Source organism: Ursus maritimus, unplaced genomic scaffold (assembly GCF_017311325.1).
Source record: "Ursus maritimus isolate PB19 unplaced genomic scaffold, ASM1731132v1 scaffold_22, whole genome shotgun sequence".
Lineage (NCBI taxonomy): Eukaryota > Metazoa > Chordata > Mammalia > Carnivora > Ursidae > Ursus > Ursus maritimus.
In genome coordinates this window covers 37,423,776-37,450,164 of record NW_024424675.1, presented here as the reverse complement: position 1 = coordinate 37,450,164, position 26,389 = coordinate 37,423,776, and the positions used below count along the sequence as shown (strand labels likewise).

Genomic DNA, 26,389 nt, shown 5'->3' with positions numbered 1-26,389 from the left:
GGGACGGGTTCCTGTTTATCAAGGAACAGTCACCATAGCTCAAGGGAGAGGAGGACAGAGAAGCAGCTCCTGACTTCATCATTGCTGGAAGGCAGAAAGATTGCATTTGTCTGGAGATGGGGAAATCCCAGAGGGCTTCTCAGAGGGGGTGGCATTAACTTAGGCTCTGAAGGATCAATAGGAGTTTCAAGACCATGAGCTCTGTGAGGCCACTGTCTAGCTGTTACTGGGCAAGCGACTCACCTGGAGGCAGGCAAGGGAGCAGCACGTGCCTCAGGCACGTAAGACAAGACGGAGCCACGGGGTCCTGCAGGGACTGGACAGGGAGCCCAGCCAGGCCTCCCAAGTCACACTGTTGAAACAACATTCCCTGGCCAAACAGAACGCGCGCACCAGCTACATGCCGTCCGTGGGCTGCAAGACCAGAACCGCTGAAAGCTTCCAAACTTCCACTGCGACTCCTCTCCGATCAGAACCACGTTGACGCCCAGTGCACGTGACGGCTGGGAACCGTAAGTGAATACACATGCCCGAAATGCCCAGTGCAGCACCTGGAACCCGGTCAGCAAAGTGGAGATGTGCAGGCAGGCAGAGGGTCGGGGGAGCAGAGGGGGGAACCCAGGCAGAGCCCGGGAACAGTGAGAGACCCCGCTGAGGGGCAGGACGGAGCAGCGGGCTGAGCTGTGAAGGGCAGGGCCCCAGAGACAGGTCAACCAGGGTCCAGTCCTGCCTTCTCACACCAGGCTGTGTGGCCTCCCACAGTCCCTTCCTGTCCCAGAGCCTCAGTCTCCCCATCTGTAAAGTGGGGCAATGATAAAGATCCTTCCTCCAGAGATGGGTGGGAGAACGAGGGGCCACAGAAGCCAGCAGACGGAGCACTTGGAACAGACCTGAGAGGATGACAGGAACCACTGTCACAGCCTCGGCACCCGCGTGTGCAGAGCTGGAGAAGCCTCTGTCGTGGGGGCCATCCTGTACACTGCCGAGTGTTTACCAGCACCCCTGGTTTCATTTCGTTTCTTTTAAGATTGATTGATTGATTGATTTGAGAGACAGAGCGAGCACACAGAGGCAGAAGGAGAAGCAGGGTCTCTGCTGAGCAGGGAGCCTGATGTAGGACTCGATCCCAGGACCCTGGGATCATGACCTGAGCCCAAAGCAGACACTTCACTGACGGAGCCACCGAGGCACCCCATCACCCCTGGTTTCTACCCACTAGATGCCAGCAGCCCCCCTCACATCCAGCTCACAACCATCCAGACATTGCCCTGTGTCCCCCGGACCGGGGGACCCGCCGATAGTAAGTTGCAAAGACAGCTGTGTCTTAGACACTGAAGGTCTCCCCTGCAGAATCAGTCTGGCCTCAATCTTCCCATCAGTAAAAGGGATACAATGATGGTTTCTTTGGGGTCGTAGGGAGGATCCCAGGGAAGCAGAGATGTGGAGGGAAGAGGCCTTTGCAAGTTATAAAGGGCCACGTGCAGGCTGGCCCTGCATTCCCAGCTGTCCACCGCCCCAGCTCCCCTGGTCCCCTGGAGGCCGACTCATGCCTTCAGAAGGAGGACACACCCTGAGCTCTGAATGTCACCCTGAGCACGTCCTTAGGTGTATAAGGACAGGACAGGAGGGCAGGGGCTGTCCCCGCTCCCTGCAGTAACCCCAGAAGGACCACAGTGCTCAGCATACAGCAGGTGCTCAATAAATGGTGGATGACTAAGCGAGCGGTCACAGCACTGAAGCTCAAAGCTTAGGGCAAGAAGGGGCGCCCAAGGGAGGGAGACACTCCAGCCACCCGGGCCAGCACTCCCTCAGCCAGCCAGCCAGACACCATTTCCTGTCTGTGGAAGTGAGACATGCCCTTTGAACTCTCACTTCCTGAGCCCCTCTCCCCAGTCTGGGGTCTGGGAGGAGGCGGGCGGTGGGGAGATACTCACGTTCCTGAAGGAGGGAAGCCCTGTGGAGCCCAGCCATCTCCGCAGAGCCTGCGAGAAGGCCCCGTGGTCCCGCTCGGCCTGAAGCACGTGGGCCTCCAGGAAGGAGACGTGGTGCCCAACCATCTTGACGAAGGCCTGGCGGAGAGAAGAGAGAGCCGGGGATGCCACATGGGCCACACGGTCCTGGCCACGCTGCACCAGCCTGCAGAGAGGCCAGGCCCTCACTTGCCGTGGCCCTGCTCAGCGGGGACATCCTCAGACACCCTGACCACAACGGTAACGGCTCCCCAGGTGGCCTGGCCAGACCTCTACTGTGTCCTCTCACCTTCTCCCCACGGGGACCCTAGCTTTAGCCTCTATTTTACAGAGGAGGGACACTGAGGCTCAGAGAGGTTGGGTCGCCTGACCAAAGTCATGCAGCCAGCAAGTGGCCCCGAGGGGACTCAGGGGCACGTCCATCAGCCTGCAAAGCCTTCTTGACTAAAAATGAGCTCTTTAGAAATTGCCAAAATGCTCACTTTCATAGTTGATGGGTATCAGACAGGCTCAAAGTCAGAGGCTGCCAAGGGGCGGCAGGTGGCCAGCAGGTGAAGGGGGACTGAGCGGAGGCTAGGATGGCCCAGGAAGCTGGGTCCAGGCCCAGGGGGCCACTCGGCTCCAGGCCTCTGATGCACAATGCCCAGTTGCAAAGAAAAAAGAGAGAGAGAGCACTCTGGGGTCAGACTCTGTGGATTAGAACCCAGGGTCCAGATCTTACTAGTTGGCAACTTACTTAATTTCTACAAGCTTCAATTTTCTTACCCATTAGATGATAATAACGCTATTACTCTATTGAATACGAATAATACCAACCTTGCTAAGCAGTTAAGTGCTTGGCACATACTGAGCTCAATAAACGTCAGGTATCATTTTGAAAAAAAAAAGATTTTATGAAAAGTCTCCAGTTTTTAGCAATGTTAGCAATAAATTCACAATGAAAAAAAAATAATAATACTGTGGAGCCCAGAAAAATTCAACTGCCTCCTTCTTGTGGTATCCCTTCATGCCTTTCTCGACACTGGGCGCACGTGCGTGCCTGTGTTCCTGCGTGTGCCTGTGTGTTTATACGTGCATGTTTTTAAGTGTGTGTGGTCACGCGTGTGAACGTGTTTGTGTGTTGCGTGCATACATGGCTAAGGCCATCGTAGGTGGTGACGCCACAGCCATGTCAGAAAAACCCCACCTCTGCGGACCTCCCTTGCTCCCCTAGCGGACTGGAACAGAGTTTCTCTCACCAGGAAGAGGAAGGGGGACATCTCAGGGCCGGGCCCCACGAGGGAGCCTCCCTTCACTGGAAGGAAGCTCATGGCCCCCAAGGCCTACAGGGAGCCCCCCGTCCCCAGCCCTGCCCTCTCCTCCTCTCCCACACCAGGCACACCAGCCTCCCTTGGGTCCCCTGACAATGCAGGCCCCACTCACCCCAGGGCCCTCCCACTGGCTCTCTGCAGGCCCGGCCCTGCTCTGTCCTTGACGGGGCGAACACTGCCCATCTCTCAGGCCCTGGACCGACCGTCCCCTCCACAGAGAGGCCTCCCTCACGGCCTCATTCACCACAGCCCCCATCACTGCAGAGACCCCCAGCCTCCCTGTCTTCTTCTTAGCCCTCCTCAGCCTCCGAACTTCCCGTCTGCTTATCCACAGTCCGTCTGCCTCCAGGACGGAGCTCCTGCAAGACCAGGGGCGGAGTCCGTTGCTCACGAGGCCGACACCAGAGCCCGGGCAGCCCCCGCGAAGGAAGCGCCCTGAGCAAAAAGATGCGGTCGCACCCCTGCCGCCCCAGGGTTCTGGCAGGGGCAGAGCTGAAAGGCCGAATGAGCCTCACGAGATTTGGGGTGGACGGGAGACAGAGAGCTGCCCCCCAGCACAGGCCTCGCCGGGGGCACATCTGCTTGTGAGACACAGCAGAGCCCCGCGGTCCCCGTCCTTCCCTACTCCCCGTCCTCCCCACGATAACGCTGGTCTGGTGCGGAGTGTGGGGTGACACCGAGGAACGCGTGCTCCCGGGGCTGGAACTGCCTCCGAAGGGCTGGGAAGGCCCGCCAGCCAGGACAGCCGCAGCCGGGGAGAGGCCTGACTCAGGCAGGCTCGGCACCGACGGGGCTGGGGGACAGCGGGAGGGCGACAGCTCGGGGTCACCGCTCCGGTGGCTGTGCCTCAGGAGTCGGAGGGACTCCCACCTCGTCTTTTCTACAACGTAACGGTGCGACTTTTATTATCAGGAGGGAAGGAACGAAGAGAGGGAGGAGGAAAGCCCCATTGTTTCCAAACATGGTGGTAAGTACTGATGGGTGTGAACACTCTGGGCCTCACACCAGCGCGCTGTCCGGGTGAGAGAGCCAGCCCTGGGCACGGAGGGGCGGTCGGGAGCAGACGTGTGCCACCGCAGCTCTACCACCTCCCAGCTGTGTGACCCTGGGCGAATCACCTCACCCCTCTGGGCCTCCCCTGCTTCCTCTGGCAAATGGGACCCATAACGGGACCTTCCTCCCGGGGCTGCGGCGGGTGGAGCGCCTTCTTACAGGAACACACTTGGAGTCCCTGGCTCACGCAGGTGCCCTGGATGGATTCGTTTTTAATACTAAACCTGAGAAAGGCCCAAGTGCCTGCCCGAGTGGCCACCCTGTGGTCCCCGAGCCCCTCCTGGCAGGTGGCACTGATCTGAGGGTGGTACTGAGCTTCCTGGAAGGCTCTGACCCCCCCAGACAACTGGGGTCCACGGCCAACTGGGCAGAGCGGTGAGCAGCCACCCCACACAGACACACCTCTCAGCCTGTGGCAACAGCCACGAGAATAGTGACGGTCCTTGCCGAGCACCTGTGTGCCCCCGGAGAGGCCCACGTCCTCCTTCCCAGAACCCATGAATATATCACCTTATAGGGCAAAGGGGACTTTGCGGATGGGATTAAAGATCCGGAAATGGGGAGACGATGCCGGATTATGCAGGGGGGGCCCAGGTCATCACAGGGTCCTTGTCAGAGGGAAGCAGGGGGGTGAGAGTAAAAGAGAGTCTGGAAGAAGCTACGCGTGGGGTGGAAATAGAGGCAGAGGCCATGAGCCGAGGAATGCAGGCAGCCTCTGGACGGTGGACGAGGCCAGGACACGGAGGCTCCCCAGAGCCCCCAGGAGGAACAGCCCTGCTGACAGCTCAGGGTTAGCCTGTAAGACACACGTTGGACTTCCAACCTCAGGAGGACTGGAAGATTCAGACCATGCTGGGTTAAGCCCCGAAGTGTGTGGTTGGTTGTTACAGTTATAGGAATGCTTTGTGGCTGGGTCCCTCCTGCTGGAACGTGGCCATGGACGGCACCCGTGTCTCTCGCTCTGAGAGCCCTGCAGTGGCACACAGTAGGCCCTCAGTAAGTATTAACCTGTCTCTCTCGCTCTGAGAGCCCCGCAGCGGCACACAGTAGGCCCTCAGTAAGTATTAGTGGACTGACTACCACGGGAAGAGCTGTGCCTGAGAGCGGGGCCAACCCAACGAGGCAAGAACCAGGGCTTCAAATCTTCACATTTTCCTTCCTCTGTCAAACGTGTGGAGTAAAATTCAAATCAATCAGCTCTTCCAAGGGCAAAGTTTTAATTATATTCCTGCCTCATTCTCTGCTGACAAGAATGTGAACTCTGCGAACTCCAGTGTGGACGGCCACGCTCCTTTCCTCCATGGCTCGGAGGGGCACACGGCCCCTCTGTCTAAGCGGCCACGATTAAACAGCAAGCTCGTCCCAGCCTCCTGGGCTCTTCCCTGTGTAAGGAGCCAGGACCCCGGGCTGAGGGCCCCAGGACGATGAAGAGCTCAGGCTCCAGCGGATGTCAGCTGAAGTCGCAGCTTCGAGGCATTTGCAGTGGGACCCCGGGAAAGTGGCTTACCTCTTGGAGCTTATGCTCTTCCTCCGGGAAATGGGACAGTGAGTGTGTCTAATGCAGCAAGGAGAAAATGAGATACCCTGTGGCTTGGCCTGGGGCTCCCACAAATAGGATGCGGGTGAGGTCAGTCCGCAGTGAGGCAACAGGGCATGGTGGGGACTGCGGTAAGGTGCAGGACACAGGCCCCATCTGAGGGGCGGCTGCCATTGGCTCTACAAAAACACAGCCCAGGGCTTGGAAATGTTCTACTTCTCAATTTGGGTCATTCTCATATGGGAGTTTATGTGTGTAAAAATTCACTGAGCCATACACGTACGATGTGTATACTTTATGTATTTAAATCTCGAGAAATAAACCTTGAGATTAAAGTACTTAAGGTATTTAAAGAAATGTGGGCTAAGTGCTACCAAAGCTTCTGAATTTCCAGAAGCAGCTTAAAAGTCAGATTTTTATTTAAAAAAAAAAGTACCCTAATTTTTAAGTGGGGTACTTAATATAAATTTGTATTTGTCATATTTTAAAAAAATACCACATAAGCGCAGACCCTCTTCTGCCACCAACCCCCTGCACTGGGTCTAACACCCGACACTCTCGAGGCCAGATCAGCATTTCCGGAGAGAGGAGGAAAGACCCAGAACGAGCCCACGGATCTCGCGCTCACGACCCCTGACACACCTCCAGTTGGTCCACTTTGGCATAGACGCCACGCATTTCTGTCACTTTGGCCTGAAGGAGCGGGATGTTCTCCTCCAAGATCTGTGAAGTGTCGGTCCTGATCTGCAAGAAACAGAACAGCTCATCGGTCCTCTGCCCCGGTGCCCCGGGCTCCTGCCCGCCCCTCGGGTCGCCCAGGCTCTGCAGAGACCTCGCCGACGGCCAGGACGCGTAGCAGCATCCTGCGCGGGGATAGGCCCGGGAACAGCCCAGAGTCCCAGGTGGGGACCAAGCTCACCGCCTCTCGGGCCCCAGACCGACTCAGGTGTTCCTGTACGGCCAACTGTTTCCCCCACAAACACCTGGCAATACCAGTCCCAAACCAAAGAACCCCATTTTCCAAACCACTCAACTGGAGCAAATGGGAAGACTCGAAATCTCTTCTCTAAACCCAAGCTAAGTTTTCACTGCACTGAAATTAGTAATCCTTATAAATCGGTAATAATCCCTCACATTCATTAATAATGCGAACAAAAACCACAGCTTTCGTGTATCCAAATGTGCCCTGGACATCGACGCTGCGCTCAGCACTCCCCACGCATAGCGTCTCGTTTAAGTTTCCACTGCTTCTGCTTGGAAGGGCTCCGGAAGTGGCTGTGACCTTCAGGAAGCCACATCCTTCCCCTGATCACTGAACTCGGACACCTGTGACTCGATTCTCTTTAAGAGCCAGAGGACCAAGCCTAACCCGTCGGTGTGAGAGAGAGATTCCACCTCCACATTAGCATCTCCTAATGGTGCAGGGAGGCGGCAAACACTGCTGTCAGATGCAAGGGAGCCTTGGGATCACCTGAGGGAGACCTGTCCAATGCTGATGCCCAGGCCCCTCCGTGTCTGGGGTCAGGCTGGGAATCTGAGTTCTCAGCTAAGTTCCAAGGCCATGCTGGGGCGGGGGGGAGTGTGGGGACAGTCAGAGAACACTGGTGGGAACACTAGGAGCTGGGTGCAGAACTCAGCCTGGTGTCTGAGTTCGGTTCTACCCACCGTGAGCTGTGTGACCTTGGGCAAGTCACTGCACTCCTCTGAGCCCTCCTTTGCTTCTCTGGACAGTGAAGTAGTTACGATGGCTCTGGCGTCCTTGGCATGCGGTGAGGAGAGAACGTTTGGCAGAAGTGTTTGGCATGACTAGTGTGCAGGCAGCTCCTGACCTGGTCCCCAGTGACCACTGTTTCCTGGTATTCACACCTGCTGTATTCACACCCACAGTGGGATCCCCTCCCCTGGACTGTGAACTGGCCCTGGCAATTCGCTTCTAACAGAGAGGACCCAGCCAAAAGGAGAGAGTCACTCTGGACACAGGGTTACAGAGGACTGTCCCTCCAGATGGCTGGCCCTCTCTCTCTCTTGCTCATGCACGCTGCCTCTCTCCCCCATCTTCTTTCTCACCTGGCCTCTCCATCGCCAGCCAATAGCCATGACAGAGAGGCCCACGTGGCTAGGGACAGAGGGCAGCCTCCGGCCACCTGCCAGTGAGGAACTGAGGCACACAACTGCGGACTTTTGCTGGACGCGGTCCCGCCCCAGCCGGACCAACACCTTGACAGGAGCCTGCGTGAGAAGGTCCCCAGGGACCACCCAGCGCGGCCCCACGGACTCCTGCCCCACAGACGCCGCCAAGTAGTGAGGACCAAAAGTTTTGGGACGTTGTGTTAACCAGCAATAGGTAACTAGTACAGTTGATAACTCAACACAAAATTTTAATTTTAAAAATTATTGGAAAACTGTATCTGTTTTTCCTCCTTTTTCTTTCTAAATACATGAAACTTCTTGTGGTTCTCCTGGAATTCCGTTCCCGTTGTCCTGTGGGATGACACTTCCCCCCGAGCCCTGGGTCTCAGAAGCTATCCCATTCCCTGGAGGGTCCAAAACCAAACTCTTCCCTCCTGGTTCCCCTCCTCTGGTCATGGTGCTGCCATCTCCCTGGACACTTGGCTCCAAGTCACTGTCCTGGGGACACTCTTGTCCCACGCCCTGGCCACACAAAGGCACAGACAGGTCCTGAGAGGGTGGTCTCTAGCGTCATGCCGCCTGGCCTCCGTCTCTCCCCTGACCTCCCTGTGCCTAGTCCGTAAGATGGGGACCATAAACGCACTTCTCTTGGAAGACTGTTCTGGAGGTTAAACAAGACCATCTTTGACTGGATGGGGCCCACACCCGCACCTCCTATGGCTTGCAAAGTGTCTGAGTTTTTTAATTTGACTTAATTTCCAACTTTAAGACTCAAGCGGGGCTTTTAGGAGAAATGACTGATTCTAGAGCTGGGGCAGGGCAAACAAGCCCCTGGAGAATGTTCTAGTGCTAGAACGTAAGGGAGTGTTTACAAAGATAAAGGACAGGGCTTGTCAAAGGATCACGGGAGCCAACCGGAAAGAGCCAAATGGCCGAAGCGAGAATAATCTGGACAACAGAATACATAAAGTGATATGGGATTATGACCCCAAGGACAAGACGAATCCATGCGAGTCTGTCAGGAGCAAATGACGGGACAGGCTACGGGAAGGGGACCACGGCAGCCACGCGCCCCTGACATAATGCGATGAGAAGGCATGGTGCCTCTGCGGATTCGCTCCAGAAACCCACCACCCCGGTCCAACCACCAGACAAACATCAGACAAACACCAGCTGAGCGGCCTTCTGCAAAATACCCAACCAGAGCTCCACAAACCTGCCAAAGTCACGAAACGCCAGAAAGGACTGAAATGTCACAGAGGAGGAGACCAAGCGGACGGGACGACTGAATGACACACGGGATCCTGCACCAGAAACAGGGCGTTGCGGGGGGGAGCCTGCAAAAGCCAAATCAAGCGTGGGCAGCATACCCGTGCTGGTTTCTTAGTTCCGGCGATGGTCCTGCGGCCACGCGAGACGCTGGCCCCAGGGCAACCCGGACGAGGGGCGTGTGGGAACCCTCTGCACCATCTTCGCACTCTTCCTGTCAATCTAAAACTATTGCAAAACAAAATATATAAACATGGCTTTACCACACTCAGGTGATTAAGCAGGGCTTTACAAGGTGTCTTAGAAGTCAGGCCCTCTGGCAACACCGGGCCTACGTCTCCCAGGCACGGAAGGCTCGGCTGAGCAGCGGCTGCTCCCCACAGGTGGGGCATGAGCTCTCTGGTGACACAGTCACCACCCCTCCCTATTGCCTCACCCCTGCCCTCTTCACTCAGGTCCAGATCCTGCCTGGCTCCCACAGGCACCTGCATTTTTCACCCTTGACAGGAAAAAGCCCTCAATATTTTCTCTTTCTGCCCCCAAGGCCAAATCTCTAGAGACATACCCCCGCCCCCGCAACAAGGCTAAACTCTGGAGAAATCGCCAAGGTTCAGTGAGGCAACGAAGAGCAGATAACGCATGGCAGGGTCAGGACACAGTGGATCAAATGCAAATCTTTCCTTTCTGCTAATTTCTAAAGAAACAAATAGGGCGAGAACAAAGAAAATCAGGAGGGCCTGGTCCCAGCGACCCACCCAGAGGGAAGGGAATGCTGCAGAGGGGGACTCACAGTGCTCGTCCTTCCCTTCCCTTCCTCCAGCTCTGAAGGAACCCAAGGAAGAGAGGGGCCGGGCCGGCCAAGAAGGCCCCTCTCTGAAGACGCCTCTCCGCTTACTGGAATTGCGGGCAACGGGGAGCTGTCTACCCCTGCCCAGATGGCAGGCTGCACGTGCGTGGGGGGAAAGTAGACAGTAATCCTTGAGGTCTGAAAAGCCCCCAAACCTTTCTCACGGTTCTCTCGTGAGCTGGGAACTAGAAGCAAAAATAAGGGTGGGAGGGGCACAAAGCCAGCATCCCACGAACCTTCACCACAGGCTGAGCACAGGTGTGAATCAGAAGCGATTTTATCCTCAACCTTTCATGGCTGAGGACAAGGCGCAAAGATAGGAAAATGAAACGAGCCAGCCCAAGGTCACAAGGCTACCCAGTGGGAGATGGAAGGTTCCAGTCCAGGTTGGTCTGAGGCCACCAGTGACGCCAGGGGTCTGCGAGCATGTTCCGCTGGGCCTTGCGGAGCCAGCCTGCGTCCTGCCTGAAAAAATAAAGCGCGCCCAAGCCGGGCACCACGTCTACAATGAAGGGTATTTCCTTAGAAGCCCAGGTTCCTAGCTTCTTGTGAACGAGCAGAGGACATGGCCACCCTGAGTCCATGTCCCACGTGACAGCAATCAGTGGGAGCTGGGTGACAGCTGCCCCTTTGGTTAACCATAGTCCCTACCGCTCCCTAGAGTCTCCCCAGCATGGCGTCTGTGGCAGCCCCGTGCACTTGTCTTCTTACAGGGGAGTCAAAGGAAAGCAACACGTTTCTTTCCTCACACCCACGTCACATGACCATGTCACACACATCTGAGCAGGGAGAGGTCAGTGAAGGATCAATGCTGGCTAAGCCTCGGCCGGGACGAACCCCCAGCCAGCGTACTGGCCTGAGGACCTGGCGGACCCTTCCCCAGCCTGGTCTCCCACCCCCCAGAGCCGGCCTCCGGAGCCCAGAAGTCTGGGCGGCGGATGTGGGTTATCACTGAGCAAAGACGGCTGTCCGGGATGATTCAGGGCCTTCAGGAAGGAGAACCAAATGCACTTGACCCAAGAACACACACCAATGCCAAATGCAAGTGCTGGAGCCAGGCCAACAAGGAATTTTCTCCATCCATGTGAGCGAAGAAAGAGTCTGCTCCCTGCCAGGGGTGGGATTCTGGGGGCCCCGACAAGGTGCCCAAACTCCAGACGGCACTGAGCTGGCACCCCGCTAAGCAATTATCTTTAATTGAACGTAGGAAATGACAGACGGCGAAGGGCCCCGGCCTTGCGCGGACAGCTGGGCGAATGCATACGTGTGTCCGCACCTGTGTAAGCACCACCCAGGCCAGCGTGTAGCACAGGCCATCACCCCAGAGGGCTCCGGTCACGACCGCCCTCCCAAAGTGAACCACGATCCGGCTTCCAGCACCGCGGCTTCCGTGCCTGACTCCTTTCACTGGGCTCCACACTTGTGAGAGCCCCCCCCCCCCCCCGATGTTCGGTGCACTTCACTCTGCATTCGGGCTGTTCGCGGTTTGGGGCATCATGAACGAAGCTGCTCCGGCTATTTGTGTACGGGTCTTTGAGGACCTCGTCTTCCTCTCTGTCGGGTCATCGCCTCGCATTACAGTTGCTGGGGTGTAGAACGGTCCATTCTGCATTTGCACCTGCAGCTGAGCAGCATCTCTGTTGCCCCGGCCTGCCCACGCTTGGTTCTGTCGGTCTTTCTCACTGCGGTCAGTCCAGAGGACGTAACGGGCACATCCCCGCCTCACCTAGTCCGCGCCGTAACTCTTAGGAGAAGGATACCGCTTGTGGTAGACTAAAGAGGGCTACCAATTCTTTCCATTCCTTCCAGGAACACATGGGGTCTGTGTCCTCTCCCCTTGGATCTGGGTGTGCTACCTGACTGTCTTGACCAGGAAAATATGACAGAAGGGAGCCTGTGTGAATTTCCATACCCAAGCCTCCAGAGACCTGGCAGCTTCTGCTTCCCATCTGTTGGAATGCTTGCTTCGGGAGGCCAGATGCCACGCTTCGGAAGCCCAAGCGAGCCCCGAGGAGAGGCTGCATGGGGAGAAGTTACACCAACCAGTCCCCGGCCACCCAGCACTCCCAGCCCAGACGTCAGACAAGGGAGAGAAGGAGCCACCTTGGACATCCCTGCCCCGGCAGGTGGCACGTGGCTTGGAGGAACCATCCCCTCTGTGCCCTGCCCCGGCCCACATAATACATTGGTTGTTGTCTGATACCTCTAAGTTCTGGGGTAGTTTGATGCAGCCACAATTAGGACCATTATGTCCATTCTACAGAAGAGAAAAGAAAGGTACAGAGAGGGGGTGTGCTGTGCTCAAGGCCTCACAGCAGGAAGTCAGAGCTCGAAGCGGCAGCGACTAGCATTCTATCTAAGGTCTAAACAGGTGGCAGGCACAGGGTAGTGAATTCCAGTCACATAGAGTGATCAAGGACAGGCTGGCCATGGACTTAATGCATCAGACAGGAAGCCGGACTCTCGTTTCTAATAGCCTGATTTTATCGGAAATGGAGCTGCTTCTCTCAGGACGGTGCACCAGGGAGCCTGGCCTCTCTCAGACCTCTGGCTCGATCAGTGTTTCCAAAGGCCAGTGCAGGGACTCAGGGCCCAGGGTCCGTGGTGCCACATCACCTGCTCCCCAGAGGTCCCCACTCATTCCTAGCTTGGATCAAAAGAGGAAAGGAGGTCCCAAGCCAAGGTGGAGAGCTGGACGCCTCTCTCTGTGCCATGTACGCAGACACGCCAGGTAAACTAAGCCTCAGTTGTCAGGGCAGGACGATTTCCACAATCGAAATGGCGTCAGCACTGAGCATCGTTACAGGGGCCACTAAAACATCGTACTAGACACGGTCGCTTAACGCAGGCACGCTCATTTACATATAAACTCATGAAATGGTCTTCCATCCCATGGGAAACCCACTCTGTTCCCTTGCTTGAAACACAGGACCCTCTCCGTCTGGTTTCATTTGCCTGCTTTCAGTAGGGCTCAAAGTACAGAGAAACACACTCTGCCATAAAACCCATGAGCACATGACGGATGTACCTGGCAGGTGGCCATGGAGTCAGGGAGCCCCCATGGGAGCAGTGGACGGTGACCAGCCGGAGAGCTCACGTGCTGTCCACAGTGGGGTGGCCACTACACGATGCTGGCCAGGTGGGACCAAGCACCCCAGGGGAGCCAGATCTTTGCTCTTCCAAAAGAAGCCAGACGTCCTGATTTTTTGCATGACATTCTATAAATGTCAGCAGCAAATTCCTTTTTCTTTCCCTTCCAGAAACATCCAACGTATCTGCAGGCGGGACTGGGTCCACGGGTCACGTGTGTGATCTCACTATTAAAATCTTTGCATAAATGCATCTCCAGGCTTCTAGTTAGGGGAGGGCCTTGTCAACGCTGCCTGATACCTCGGTCTCCAGGGAACACACACAGGCCCCCCCCACCCCGGGAAGCCTTGCCGGTTTCTAAGGCAGGGTGGCCGGGGACCTCTCTCCACCCAGGCCGACTCCTACCCGCAGGCAGATAGTGGGTCCCTTTTCGAGGAGGAGGATGGCTGAACTTGAGAACAAAGTGTCCCTGGGTCACCACCAGCCCACCCACCTTCCAAATCCACCGCCTGCCTGGGGGCCCCCACAGTCCACACTGTGTCCAGCATAGCATACCCATGGGACAGTGCCTCTGCCTGGGCACTCGCCCTCCCCAGCGGCTGAATTCTTTCTGTTCCTTCTTCAAGCCCCAAATTAATCACCACCTGTTCTGCAAAGCCTTCCCAATTTCCCAGGCAGAATTTAACGCCTCTGCTCTTCGTTGTTTTTTTTTTTTTTTTTTTTTTTTTAAGCAAATAAGTCTTAGGATCATGTGCCCAGTTCCTTCTAGATCTTTTCTCCCTCTTCAAAACCTCTGCAGTCCCCCTTTGCACCTTGGGCACACCTTCAGCCTGGTGCTTCAGCACTGGATGACAGCCCTGGTCACACACAGTGAGCTCCCGCAGCAGGGGGAACGGAGACAGAGCTGACGCTCTTTGTACCCTCGGGCTCCCCGTGGTGCCCCATCAGGGAAGGTGCCCAACGGCCGGTGATGAAGAACGAACTACCCGGGCTGTTCAAAGTCAGTCTTGTTACCCAGCTCCCACCTGGACCCACACCCAAACTAGAAAATTGGTTCTCAAGAGAAAAGCACAGGTCCTCTTGGGGACATTTCTGTCTCGCTCACTGTTGTGTCCCCAGAGGATGACACGAAGTAGGTCCGTTGAAGGAATGGGGATGACACGGTGCCCATCGTGTTGCTGCTTCGAGGAGAAATGGGGTGGTAGGGAACACACACTTCACGCTGTGCCTGGAACCAAGTAGGTGTTCAATAAACACCCAGGGCTGCCGTTCCTGTTACTCCCCTGGGCTCTCACAGACACTTCTCCAGACACGTGCTTCACAGGGGCCCAAATCTACCCCACTGGGTCCAGCTGAGCTTCCTCTGCTCCGGGGAGAGGCAGGGCCTAATCCTATGGAGCTCCACCCTTTGGGCCTTCGGGGAGAAGCCTTAAACCCAGATTGCCGGGAGCTTCCAGAAAATTCTATCATTGCTCCTCAGGGCCCCACACCTGGCTGGCTACAATCCTGGGGACACAAGGATCTAGAAGAGATTTTTACAGAATTTGGAGTGGAGACCTTGTCTTCTGGGCCCAAGGAACCATCTTCCATCTTCTTCTCCACCCAGCCAAGGGAATTTGATCCAACAAAACAGAGTAGGAGGCAAAAGCAGAGACAGCAAAAGGATTCGGGAAGGAACCTGATGCCCAACCCTGCCTCGGGCTACAGCCTGGGCTAGAGGCTCCTCTAGGCCTTGCAGGCCTGAAGCCATTTCCTGGCTGTCTCCATGTTTGCCTGGCGGACCGCGCAGAGCTGAGGAAAGTTAAATATAGTCTTAGCATCCCCGCTGAATGGCTCCCCGCATCGGTGCCCGAGAGTGCCACCTGGTGGCCCACTCCGGGCTCCTCGGTGGAATAAGAGCCATCTGGGGGGATGGGCGTTATCAAGATGGCCGCCTCAGGAAGCCTTGGTGTTGAGAGAGCGAGAGAGAGTGTGAGAGAGAGTGTGTGCGTGGTTTTCCTCTCACCGCTGGCTGCTGCCCCATTCCTTCTGGTTGCTAAATCACCACCAAAATGGCTTCCCCAGAAAACTCCAGGAAGGTCCTGGAGTCTGGCCTGGGCCTAAACCCACACCTCCCAGGCAGACACTCACCATGTCAGTCAGGCTGCAGAACTCTTCCAGCCTGAGGAGCATCCCCTCGATGGTCTCCTCCACCTCCTTCGCCTGAAAAGAGACAATATCCTGGAGATTAGCAAGTGGTTTCCAGGGAGACAAACGCCCTTCACTTTTTTTTTTTTTTTTTTAAAGCAAACTAAATCTTAGGATTATCTGCCCAGTTCCCTTCAGACCTCCTTTCCCTTTTCAAAACCACTCCTAGCCTCACTTAAAATCACGATGAGCTGGCCGCGATCTTGAAGCCTGTGGACAGAGGCCTGGTTAAAGTCACCATGGCCCGTCCACTCCGTGCAGATTTCACAAGAGAGGAGATGAATGAAAACTAGCAGGAAACAGGACCAAGCTACCCTTATCATCCGATTGTCCGGATGAGAAAACTGAGGCTCGGGTGAGGTAAGCCTGCTGGAGGTCACACAGCTAGCAAGTGGTGGGGCCAGGATTCCCACACGGGTTTGAGTCCACAGCCTCAAAGCTCTTACAAACCGTGAGAAACGCCCCCTAACAAACACGACGGAGAGTTAGCACGAGATGCAGAAGAGGGAGAAATATAAACCCGTCCTTGTTAACAACACACAAAGGATGTACATGGTTCCCAGAAAGGCCTGGAACCATACAGACTGAACTGCTAATAGTTCGGGAATGTACGAAACCATCATTCAATCCCAAATTCAAATTGAACTGGGTGTCCTGTAGCTTATCTGGCAACCTATTAATGGTTCTTCCTTGGCTCTCAGGAGTAGGAATTGGGGAAGAAGGTCTGACAAGGGAGACTTGAGTGCTTTATGTTATCTGAAGGGTCCAAAACTCGAGGTACCAGGGCTGGGCAGTGACGTCATGAGTGACATCAGTGAGTAAAGCAGGCCGCCAGGGCTTTGCGGTGGTCTGAGAAGGGCTTGCCCAAATCTAGAACAGCCAGCCGCCAGCAGCCATCAGTAAACACAGACTCGGGGCTGCCAGAGCCTTCCATTTTTCAAGAGAAGCCAGAAATTTTAATGTGATGGAAAATGTCCCAATTTTTAAACAGTAGCACGGATTCATGTCCTGCCACGCATGGGCCAAGCCAAACATGAGCGTGAAAGGGTCTGCCAGTTTACAGCCCCGTTTAAATCACTTGTGCAAAAATTAGTTAGAACCTTTTTTTCCCGTTGAAGTATGTGCCGTTTCCGTGACTTCCAAACTACCTGCTCTGTTTTTGCTTTGTTTCTGTAATGACCAGGCATCTAGGAAGAAAGTTTGCCAAGAACGTGAGCCACTTGCTCGGGCTTACCAGGCCAGACCGTTCTGCTCCAGGCAGGCGACACCAGATATTTCTGGGGAGGCCTGGTACTTGCGCCCTGATATCTGAGGGCTCCCTTCACCGCCCACTTGTCCCAGGAGAGAGGCTGATGCCCTGCCAGGCCCGCTGCTTGCGGCTGGAGCGTCGCTACCACAACAAAATAAACGGTTGTGCAAAAAAAACATCTTTCCGGCTGGAGTAAAAATAGTACCGAGTTGCAATTTTAAACTCTGGAACCTTCATCTCACAGCTGGGACTATTTCTGGGCCTGCACGGGGGAGGCTTGACAGGGAAAGGGACCACAGTGGAGGGAGGACTGAGAGACACACAGGAAGTTCTCTCCACTCCCCCAAAAGTAAGATCACAGGAAAAGAAGCGCTCAGGAGGGAAGAAGGAGGCAAGAGGCCACAGAGATGGGAGACAGGAAGGCTGGTCGCCTCCTTCTGCTCGCAGAGGAAGGGATGAGACGGCAGAAGGACACAGATGCGTGGGGGGGTGCTCCTCGAGAGGGCAGGTGCAGACACTCCAGACCCCAGACCTGGACGCCCTCGCCCCAGCCAGATGGGCCGCCTCACTCCCCGGAGGGGCCCGATGCTCTTTGCTCAGAGGAAGCACGTCTCACTCTACCCTGGCGTGTTCAGAAAGGAGGTTCGTCAGTCCCGGGTTCAAATCCCGTCGTCTCTTTTGCCAACCGTGGGGCCTTAAGTCAGGGGTTTGCCTTCTGCATTTCGGTTGGCGGCCCTGTGAGGGCAACGGACACACCCATCTGGCAGGGTTGTTAGGAGGTTAGCCTCCCATAATGAATGTGGTCAAATCAGTTAACAGAGGGCTGACACACAGTAGGTGCATAATAAGTGGTTGCTTTATGTATCTCTCTCACTAGATAATAAAAACCATTTCATTTGATTCTCACAGGAACACTCTACAGTAGGGGCTATAATTTCCCCCTTTTTATGGATTGAGGAACAGAGAGCTTAAGTCACTCACTCAAGGTCACACAGCGAATAAACACTGAAGCCAGATTTGACCCTGAGCACTCCAAGTCCAGAGCTGAAGTTATAACTACCAAGGGGCTCTTTGGAGCAGCGGGGGACATGTGTCCCCTTTATTACTGCCTGTCAGCTACGGTCTCCATCCCCCACCTGTTCCCCCCACCTCCTGGGGCAGGGCCCCGAAGCAGGAGAGAACAGAGAAAGCATTGCTGAGAAAGCATTTGAGGAGCGAGCCCGGAGACATTCCCAACCACCAGGAAGGAGCTTGGGATTAGCTGGCCAGCCATGCCCACAAATCATTCAAGGGACAATTTTCTCTCAAGATAATCCCCTAAGTGGCCAGAAATGAGAGTCCTGCAGGCTGCAGCCCACACGCCTTGTTCACCAGCCCATAAGCACAAAGAATGCCCTCGTCCCCCATGCAACTCCCTGGGCATAGACTGTCTCACTCCAGGGGCTCGCCTAGGGTGACATTCGGGGCATGGCCGGCGGGGACGGCGGTGGGTATTTTAACACATGGGAATCGTGGCATCTACTTTCTTACATCAATGTCCCAAAGTGCCCACCCAAGCTTCCCAGCCGGCCATGCCAGGAAACCCATGCGGGGCCGGCCCCTGCCCCTGAGGGACAGGCACCTGACACCCCACAAACAAACCCTCCACCCGGGTCTTCCCCAGCTTATCAAGTGGAAACGCCACCGTCCATCGCTCCGGCCAGATACCCGGGAGCATCCTTGACGCACCTTCTTTCTCAGCCCCCCCCGTCCAGTGTGTTCGCAGATCTCTGCGCCGCCTTCAGGATGGAGCCCGAAGCCCGCCACGTCCATCCGCCCCCCTCACCGCCCCCCCGGCACTGGGCACAGTCCTGGCTCGCTGGCCCCCCTTCAGCCTGCTCCTCGGAACGACCGTCAACACCGAAGCCCTGGCCAGCTGGACGTCTTCCGCCGTACGGCCTCGCGGCCACCGGGCCCCTACACCTGCAAAACCGGAAGATGACAAACGCCCTTGAGCGGCGGGGGCCACTGGAACCTTCACGCGCCACTGGGGGGGCCTGTGACACGGCACCGCTGCTGTGGAAAGCAGTCTGGCAGTCTTCCAGGAGGTGAGATGCAGAGTTACCCTATGACCCAGCAATACAGCCCAGGGAACTGGAAACATGATGTTCTTACAAAAACGTGTGCATTATTCACGAGAGCCGAAAAGTGCAACCAACTCAAGGTCCGTCAAGTGATGAGTGAACAAACAAAACGTGCCACGTCCACGCTGTGGAAATACTACGTGGCAGGGCGCCTGGCTGGCTCAGTCGGTTCAGTGCCTGCCTTCGGCTCCAGCCATGATCTCGGGGTCCCGGGATCGAGTCCTGCATCGGGCTCCCTGCTCAGCGGGGAGTCTGCTCCCTCTCCCTCTGTCCCTGCTTGTGCTCTCTGTCAAATAAATAAAATCTTAAAAAAAAAAAAAAAGGAAAAGAAATATTATGTGGCAATAAAAAGGAACGCCGACCTGATACATGTTAGAGCACAGATAATCCTTGAAAGCATGACGCTGAGCAAAAGAAGCCAGACGCGAAAGGCCAAGCATCACATGACTCCTTCTAGGTGAAACGGTCAGAAGACGCGAATCCACAGAGTCAGAAGGCACATCACCGGTTGGGGGTTAATGGACGGCGGGAGAATGACGGAAGAAGTGCTAAAGGTCATGGGGTTCCTTTCCTGGGGGATGGAAATGCTCTAGAACGAGGTCATGGTGATGTTTGCACAACACAGTGAACATACTAAAAACCACTGAACTGTGTATTTTAAAATGGTAAATTTTTTGTCACATGAATTATATCTTAATTAGAAAAAAAAAAGTCCTCCCCTGTCCTCCACCTCCCTCAGCAAACACCTAACAGACGCCTCGCCAGCCCTACGCCATCTGGACCCTCCATCTGCTCTCCGACCTCACTGCCCACAGCTCACTCCCCATCAACTACACCAACCACATCCTCACCCCAGGGCCTTTGCACCTGCCGTTCCCATTATCGACAAAGCTCACTGCACACTTCCTTTCAGCCTTTGCTCGTCCGTCTCTCCTCAGTGAGGCCTTCCCTGGCCTTGCAGCCCCACCACTCCCTGTCCTGCACCAGTTTATTTCTCTCGTCAGCCTCCATCACCGTCTAATATCTTATATCTTTTACCTGCTTCGTGTCATCTTCCCCCACCAGAATGAAAGCCCCTACAGGGCAGGGGTCTTAGTGCCTTTCATTCACCTCTGTGTTCCCAGGGCCTCTACAGAGCAAAGCCTGACACCTAGTAGGCACTCATGCTTCCAAAGATGTCCCCCTGACTCCCTCCCATGTGCGTACCTTTGTGCAATCTGACTCTGCCACCCTGCCCCGGAAGAGGTGGGATCCACTCTTCCCTACCCCCGAATCTGGCCTGGCCCGTGACTTGCTCTGACCAGTAGGACGGGTGCAAGCAATACTTGGTGACATCAAGAGACCTTGCAGCATCTGATTCACCCTCTTGGAAGGCAACGGCCATGCGAATTGGTCCAGGCAATGCTGCTGGAGAGACCACAGGACAAGAGTGGCCGCGTGAGGACTGAGACGCCCCAGCCCGCACCAACTGCCTGACACGAGTGAGGCCATGTTGCCGTGCAGCCAGCGCTCCCGCGGAATGCAGCCCCCGACGAAGCCCAGCCAGCACATGGGAGCAGAACCGCTCAGGTGAGCCCCACAGACCGGCAAAATCATGCGCCATAATGTGGAGGTTGTTTTCAGCCGCGAAGATTTGAGGTAGTTTGTTACCCGGCAGTGGTAACCAATACAGTGTCCAGAGAATACCTGTTGCAGGAAAGGAAGGAAGGAGGGAGCAGGGAAGGAAAGAAAAATGAGCAAGGGAAGGAGGAAGAAATAAGCCTTCCTGGCGGGGCTACAGGCTGCTCTCTAGTTCCGCCCTTGCACGTTGTGCTGTGTCGCCTTAACCGCACTCTGACATCTCTGTGCCTTGGTTTCCCATTTGAAAATTGGGGGAAAACAGTCCTCAGACTCTGTCTTGAGATGGAAGCTGAGAAGGGTCAACAAAGTCATTTCTCTGGGTTACTCACGGTGAGATGCCATACCCATACAAAAGACGGCTGTAACCAGGACCCTACCAGGGTCTCCGCATTCCAATGCAATGGACACAGAAGCCGGGCAGGAAAGAAATACAAGGGAATATGTTTTCCGCACACTGCTTATTTTTATTTTCTCACTTTTGAAAGAGACCTTCTACTTTTCTCTAAGAAACACAGCAGCATAAGCAGCATAACGAACGGCAGCTAATACTCAGTTTCCAGGCAGAGAGACAACAGGGAGTGGTGGGGATTGTGGCTAACACATTCCCCATCTAAGAGAGGGTGGGTGCTGCTTGACCCCAGCAGAGTGAACCACGTGGGAATGTGCCAACCTGTTTTGTTCAAGACAGACAGTGATACGGAATTTACGCAAACTTTCCCAGCTTGAGAATTCAAAAGCCCCCAAATTAAAACATAGTATGACAGCCAAAGAAAGCTGTCTGCAGGTTGAATGTGGCTTCAAACCTCTGGCCTGTGTCTTTAAAACACAAGGACACACGGGGCACCTGGGTTGCTCAGTTGGTTGATCGTCCAACTCTTGGTTTCAGCTCAGGTCATGATCTCAGGGTCATAGGATCGAGCCCCCATCACGTGAGACTCTGCGCTCAGTGGGGAGTCTGCTTCTCTCTCTCCCTCTGCCCCTTCCCCTACTCGTGCTCTCTAATAAATCTTTTTTAAAAATTAAAAAAAAACAACACAAACATATATGGATTGTCCAGAACAGACAAATCTATAGAGACGGAAAGTAGACCAATGAGGGGCATCGGAGAGGAGGAGCTAAGGGGTACAGGGTTTTTCTGGGGGTAATGAAAATGTTCTAAAATGGATTCGGATTGATGGTTTCACCACTCTGCGAATAAACAAAAACCCATTAAGTCGTACACTTTAATTGTGTGGTATATACATTACATTGCGATAACGTTATTTACACACACGCACGCACGCACACGTGCACGAGAATCCTTCTAGGAAACCACGAGGTCCATTCCGCCAGGCCAGGAACGGGGCCACTGAAGACCTATACCTTCTGTTGCAACACTTTTAGACAAGCCACACATTGGATTTTTTGTGAGAAAACTCCCCCTTTTCAGAATTTGGCAACTACTTCGCATTTTTCGAATCACATCACGGTGCCAGCCAGAGGACGTCACCTGCAGCCACACGGGGCTCCAGGGTGGGGTTTTCGGCTTTTGCTGACGCCAAGCCTGCTGCCTGCCCCTGCCCCGGGGCTTCCTCCAGCCAGGGGGGGCCAGGGTCCCCAAGTACACGACCGGGGCGAGAAAGAAGCAGTCCAAGGACCGTGGGGCCTGCCCTCGCCCTGGGCACGCAAACAAGAATGTCACCTCTTCTTCCAAAGCAGTCATGGTGGTCCCTTCAGATGACAGCAAAGTAAAGGTCTTTTTAATGTCGGTGTCCTCTCTTCCCCCAGCCTGACAGGAGGCAGAAACAGCAGCCTCATCTCTGTGCGCGGGATGCAAGGGCTGGAGGGATGGTCAGAAGCCCCCGGGAGCTGGGGCCAGCGGGGACAAGGACCGTGCAGGGCAGACGAAGGGATTCTCCAGACAGCGTTCAGTGGAACTACCAGGAAGGACCCATCGTGTTAGGAGACAACCCACTTCCCAAAGAGGGGACACGGGAGCTCCTTCCTCTCAGGCCCCAAAACGGGGCAAACAAGAGCTCCCATCCAGGTCTCGAGGGATCCTTGACCTTGAGGTTCGAGTGTCCAGAAAGCGCCACCACTCTCCTCTACCCTTGTCCTGACCCTGGTTTCTAAAAGGGTTCCTTTGGCAACAGCAGCCAAAATTTAAAACGCAGGTACCCTTGCGTCCAGGAATTCCCCCACGAGGTTCTCTCTCCCTCAGACATATTTGCACAAATGCAAATGACGTGTGCAGAGCTCCTCCTGCAACAGGCTTTGCGAGAGTAAAAGAAGCCGCGTAGCCTCAACGTCCAGCAGGGGAGAGATGGCTGCCTCAACCATAGTAGAGACAAGGCGGTTCTGTCGAGCAGCTAGAAACACTCGGGCCGCCTTCTAGGTACTCACGTGGGAAGGTCTCCAAGACACACTGAGTGAAAGACGCAGGACACACCAAGGGAAGGGCTACAGGTGGGGACGGGAGGGACCTGTCCTGCCTGCGGGGAGGGCACACGGACAGGAACAGCGGGGGGAGGAAGCTCCCTCACCACTCCTTGGCCATGGGGACCTTGGAATTTTGTGACATGTGCATACACTTTTTATGTTTTATTTTTTAATATTTTTATTTATTTATTTGACAGAGAGAGCGAGCCAGCAGAGAGGGAACACAAGCAGGGGCAGAGGGAGAGGGAGAAGCAGGCTTCCCGCAGAGCAGGGAGCCTGATGCAGGGCTCGATCCCAGGACCCCGGGATCATGACCCAAGCCGAAGGCAGATGCTTAACCAACTGAGCCACCCAGGTGCCCCCACTTTTTATTTTTTAAAACCAAACTTATTTTAAGAGCAAAACCAACACCAGTTCACTTTAAAAGAACTCCCAGGCCAAATTTCCAACACATTTGCGCCAAGGAATAAATTCAGAACCCAAGGCAGCTTTAGATGAACTCGTGGCTCATTTGGACCGTGGGCTCAGCAACTGCGTTTTGCAAACCAAGAACCAGAATCTACAGTCGGCCTCGCGTTCGCAGGTCAAAGAGGGAACACAGGGCTTCCGGGCCTCCGCGAGGCCGCGCTGGCGAGTGGAAACTCACGATCTTCAGCACAAGTGAAGGGCTTGAAAGGGCCGAAATCCCCACTACCAAACACTTACTGAACAATTATCGTGCATCAACCCCCACCCCTGCTCTGTCCCTAAGGACAAAAGTGTCTCTCACGTATTCTCCCTCCCGGCACCTGGCAAGGTGTCTGCACCCAGCACCTGCTCCAAAAACACCTGAATGGGAGAGCGAGCAATTCCAGCTGATGTTCCGGGCGGCTAACCACGGGCCAGACCCCACACCACGCGTCTCCTGTGGATTCGCTCCTCCAACCCCCCAACCACTGCATGAGATGAGCATTCGAGGCACAGAGGGGCACTGAGCACAGGACGGAGATCTGACCCCAGGCCGAGGGGCTTCAGAGCCCGCGCCCCCCCACCACGAGGCCTGGGCAGGAGCAGGACTGGGGGAGTCTACACAGCCATAAAGGATGTTTCTTTAATGATATGGACGAAGTCACTCGGTGCTGTGGACGCAGCAGCAGGCAGGACAGACAGGCTCCCTCGTGGGGCTGCTGCTGGAAGCAGGCCTGGCCATCAGAATCCCCAGGCGAGTGTTTACCAGCCCAGACCCCCAGCCCTGGGCCTTGTTCACAGATGGCCCCCACGATCGGCAACAACACTGATTTTCCAACACACCCACCAGTTTAGGGCACTCCAGGCTTAAGACCCTGCTGGAGAGCTTTCGGAATGCCAGTGTCCAGGCGGCACCCACCCCAGTGAAAGTAGACTACCTGGGGCCGGGGGCGGGTGGGCGGTGGCGGTACAGCTGGCAGAAACCAGAATGAGTTTTTGAAGATCCCCAGATGACTCCAGGCTTCAGCAAAGTTTGGGTACCAGGCCCTGTATCGGTGCTCTCATCTTGGCTATGCCCCACCCCACCCCGGAGATTGCTTTGACCTCCTCCTCTATTTGTAGATGCATGAAATAGGTGTGTGGGGGGGATTTGCCGTTTAAGTTATCGGATACACCTCGCACACCTCCGTGCACCTCGCCTTTCTCCCCTGGAGCTGGGCGCTGCAGGCCGCTGTGGACGGCCCCCCGGAGCCGACTCACTCTGCAGCCCTGAGCTGTCCGCTGTGCGGAAGCAGCACTCTCAACCAGCCCGTGCTGACAAGCACTGAGGTCGTTCCCGATCTTTCGGAACCTCTCTGTTTTAAAGCTTCTCAGGAGGTGCTGAGGGTCAGCCAGACCGGACACCGTTAGCCGAGGCTCCGGGCTGACCCTCCCCACAGTACGAACGTCCTATGAGAAGAGATTGTTCAGACCCAGGGATGGCTCCTTCCACTGGGCAGCAAGGCAGGAACGTCCTTCTGAGAGATGCTGCTCCCTTCCAGTACTCGCCTTGGCCTTGCCCCTCACACCCCCAAAGGTTCTGACTCAGGGAACGTGGCCAGCTCAGTCTACATCCCCTGGACGGCCGCATCTGTGGTCCCCCTACTGCCGCTCCAGCCCCTCCAACATATTCTGGCCCTACAGCCGTGAGGCCGGGAACCTGATCACGGCTTCCCCCGCTGATGGCCAGCACACCCCTGCTCACGGCCAGGACCCTACGATCGAATCCACAGTCTTCCCCATGGCCGTAGGCCCTGGTCTCGCCCTGCCCACTCTCGCCCTTGGCCGCTGAGGTCCACCCACTCCCCGTTCCTCGTGTTTGCCCCTCGGGCCATGCACCTGTTGCTGGAGCTTTCCCTGGTGGTTCCTTCCAACCGTCCCTGAGTGTCCATCATTGTCCCTCCGCTGTCTCCTTCACGGCGCTAAGCACTGTTTAGACACTCTGCTGGATCGTGACTCGTCTGCTCACCCCCCTCACTGCAACGCCAGTCCTTGAAGGCAGGCACCCCCTCGGCCTCGCAGGCCTCTCCCTGGTACCCCACCCAGCACAGTGCCTGGCACACAGCGGGCTCCCCATAAAGATCTGAGGAATAAATGAATACAGAACTATACCTTCAGACAGGGCATCGGCACGTCCCCCACGTGAATGCCGAAAGCGGACCAGCAGGTCGCAAGGGCAGGACACATGCTGGGGGAGGGGGAGGAGCATAAGCACATGGTGTTTGCAGGTTGGACATAACAGAATATCCTTTGCTTTCACAAAGAAACAACCTCTTTGATTTTTTTTTTTTCATGAAACTCCAGGGCATCTTTGGCTAGTTTATGTTTTTCTACTTTAGTCCAAACACATGGTTTGGAGAAGTCGTTCCGTTTTTTCCCTACATGACGACAGAAAAATCAAATGTTCAAGCACAAGGGTAAATGGTAGCTGACGCTAGCTTCGGTACGGGGAGGACAATAGGGAGGAGTGGGGACTGTGGCAAACAGGGACCCAGACCTACCAGACCAGCTAATATTTTATTTCATTTTTTTAAGTAGGCTTTATGCCCAGTGTGGGGCTTGAACTCACAACCTGAGATCAAGAGGCACCTGTTCTACTGACTGAGGGGCGCCTGGCTGGCTCGGTTGGTGGAGCATGTGATCTTAATCTCAGGGTCACGAGTTCAAGCCCCATGTAGGGCATAGAGCTTACTTCAAAACAAAACGAAACAACAGACTGCCTAATATTTTCAATAAACCAGAAACTCAGAGTTTTTCATGAGAATCCTCCATTTAAGAAACCCTGTGTTGACAGATCCTATCACATCAGAGTGCTGGATTCAGCACTGGGGGCCACCAGTTTGCAACCCCTGATCTAGTCCACATGCGGTTAAAAGACCCAGGTGTTTTCTCTGCCATCATCCTCTGCTCACTCGAGCAGAGACCCTGGGCCTGAGAGTGCGGGCCTGATTCCTCCCATCCAGGCCGTGAACCTCATGAGCCTGTCCCGTGTCCCAGCAGAGGAACCAAATAGGATTCTGAAAGAGCCTGGCCAGGAATTCACCCGTGGATGGGTATCAGCGCTCGGCCTTTTGGGGCGGGGGGGGGGGGGGGGGGGGGG

General features: G+C 55.4%; 1 protein-coding gene across 7 annotated transcripts in view; it reads right to left on the bottom strand.

Annotated features, from left to right (window-relative positions):
* BCAS4 (breast carcinoma amplified sequence 4) overlaps nt 1-26,389 on the bottom strand; it is a 55,315-nt gene that overhangs the window by 24,003 nt on the left and 4,923 nt on the right. For 3 of the 7 annotated variants that reach the window (XM_040638472.1, XM_040638474.1, XM_040638475.1), the window contains 4 exons: nt 15,337-15,408; nt 7,536-7,628; nt 6,513-6,614; nt 1,935-2,069 (listed from right to left, as the gene is read on the bottom strand). In XM_040638472.1, the coding sequence (XP_040494406.1) occupies nt 1,935-2,069; nt 6,513-6,614; nt 7,536-7,628; nt 15,337-15,408 (402 nt within the window). The remainder of the gene's footprint in view (nt 1-1,934; nt 2,070-6,512; nt 6,615-7,535; nt 7,629-15,336; nt 15,409-26,389) is intronic. The other 4 variants (XM_040638473.1, XM_040638478.1, XM_008698007.2 and 1 more) reach the window with 2 other exon arrangements.